Here is a 1,708-nt window from a genome sequence, read left to right on the forward strand (position 1 = left end):
AACACTAGGCATTAGGATGACTTTTCATTGGCTGGTCTAATTATTTCATTGAAAATCACTTGCAGTAATAGACTTCAGTGGCCATATGCAGGGCTGCAGTGTGGGAGCCAGCGAATAAACAGTTTGAACTGATTCAGTAACAATGCAAACAATAAGAGAGCTTGTTGCCATTACCAACACAAAAGTACTTGCTCCAGTCAAAAACAGATGACTTGCTGAGGATTTCTTCTAGAACAGCAGCATCAGTTGCAAAAAGCAGTGTATCTTTGAAGAGGTCACTCTTCTGGAAGAAAAATAGACACGTGATCTGTATTGGCATTTAAACAATGTATTGTGTGCACGCAAGCCCCAACTGCACAGACAGTACCTGTTCAACCTGTGGTTTGCACATAATGACGCGGAACTGTGGCCACTTGTCCACTAAAACCCGGCGTACAGGGTCGGATCTGACTCTGTTTCTGAGCACCAGGAAACCGTAAACCTTAAATTAATTCAGTAGTTGGTTATTTGCAGTACATTCAGCTCCTTGTCAAAATAAACATATAACAGATTTAACCGAGCATACCTGCTGCGACATGGGTAAATATTTCTTCAGCTCGTTTTCCGCTGTTTTTAACTGATCTTCGGACAACTCAAAAGCCATTTTTCTCCACTCAGGAAAAAAAAGTGAAGCGTACAGTTCGGTAAATCGCGGAAGTGATCGGAAGTCGGGGGTCTACACGACGACGGAAACGTTAGCTGGGATTGTTTCTAAAGGCTGAGGTTGTGATTCGCACTTTCGAGGCTTAAAGTTGAAGAGGAGGCACAAAAAACCCGCCCCCACATAGAAACTTGTTGATTAACTTTCAGATTTGTGACGTTTAAAGATATTTTGAATGTACACGACCGCTTTATTAGGTACACGAGTGATGTTTCTGTCATGATGTTCCACCATGACAGAAACTGGCCATTATTTAATTTTTTTACAATATTCACAGATTTTTAAACTTTTTTTTTTCAAGCACATGTAGCCTAAAATGCCATGTCCCTAGCCGTCTATGTTTAACTTCAATTACCAATATAAGTTATATATAAAAATAAACAAATAAAAAAATATAATATTCTACACCACCAACATCCAGTGAGCATGCAGCTATCTTGTTGATGCCCGAGGTTAAAGGGGAATATCCAGCCTACTTTGATCTGATTGGAAGACAAAATGATTCAAATAACTCATTACAGTCACCGTATGCAACATGCAACACATCAAACCTTGAAGTAGATGGGCAAAAAGACCTCACCGGGTGCCACATGTGACAGCTCAGAACAGGAACTAGGCCTGTCCTCTGAGCAGTCTGGAGGTCACAGTGGAAACACCCACAGTGTACTTTTTGACTATGCTGAGGAGTTGAGCTTGTCTGTAGATTAACTATACAAGGATTAATTTTTAAACATGTTCAATGGATCACAGAAATATTGCAACACTGTCGTTGCACAGTGGCACGGTGGTTAGCACTGTTGCCGCACAGCAAGAAGGTCCTGAGTTCTTTCTGTGTGGAGTTTGCATGTTCTCCCCGTGTTTCTCCGGCTTCCTCCGGCCGTCCAAAGACATGCAGCTTGTGGGGATAGGTTAATTGGATAAAATTGCCACTAGGTGTGAATGTGAGTGTGAATGGTTGTCTGTCCCTGTGTGTTGGCCCTGCGACAGACTGGCGACCTGTCCAGGGTG

At 42.2% G+C, this 1,708-nt stretch overlaps 1 protein-coding gene across 2 annotated transcripts in view; it reads right to left on the minus strand.

Moving 5' to 3' along the window:
- The window catches only part of LOC102205388 (glycine N-acyltransferase), a 3,282-nt gene extending 2,512 nt beyond the window's left edge, over window positions 1-770 (minus strand). The window contains exons 1-3 of one of the 2 annotated variants that reach the window (XM_005749330.2): window positions 566-770; window positions 368-481; window positions 175-280 (exon numbers count right to left, since the gene is read on the minus strand). In XM_005749330.2, the coding sequence (XP_005749387.1) occupies window positions 175-280; window positions 368-481; window positions 566-643 (298 nt within the window). In that variant the 5' untranslated portion in view covers window positions 644-770. Of the gene's footprint in view, window positions 1-174; window positions 284-367; window positions 482-565 lie in introns of both variants that reach the window. The other variant, XM_005749329.2, reaches the window with a different exon arrangement.
- Window positions 771-1,708: the final 938 nt, after the last annotated feature.

This window comes from Pundamilia nyererei, unplaced genomic scaffold (genome assembly GCF_000239375.1).
Source record: "Pundamilia nyererei isolate P.nyererei 1_Seehausen unplaced genomic scaffold, PunNye1.0 scaffold00241, whole genome shotgun sequence".
Taxonomy (NCBI): Eukaryota; Metazoa; Chordata; class Actinopteri; order Cichliformes; family Cichlidae; genus Pundamilia; species Pundamilia nyererei.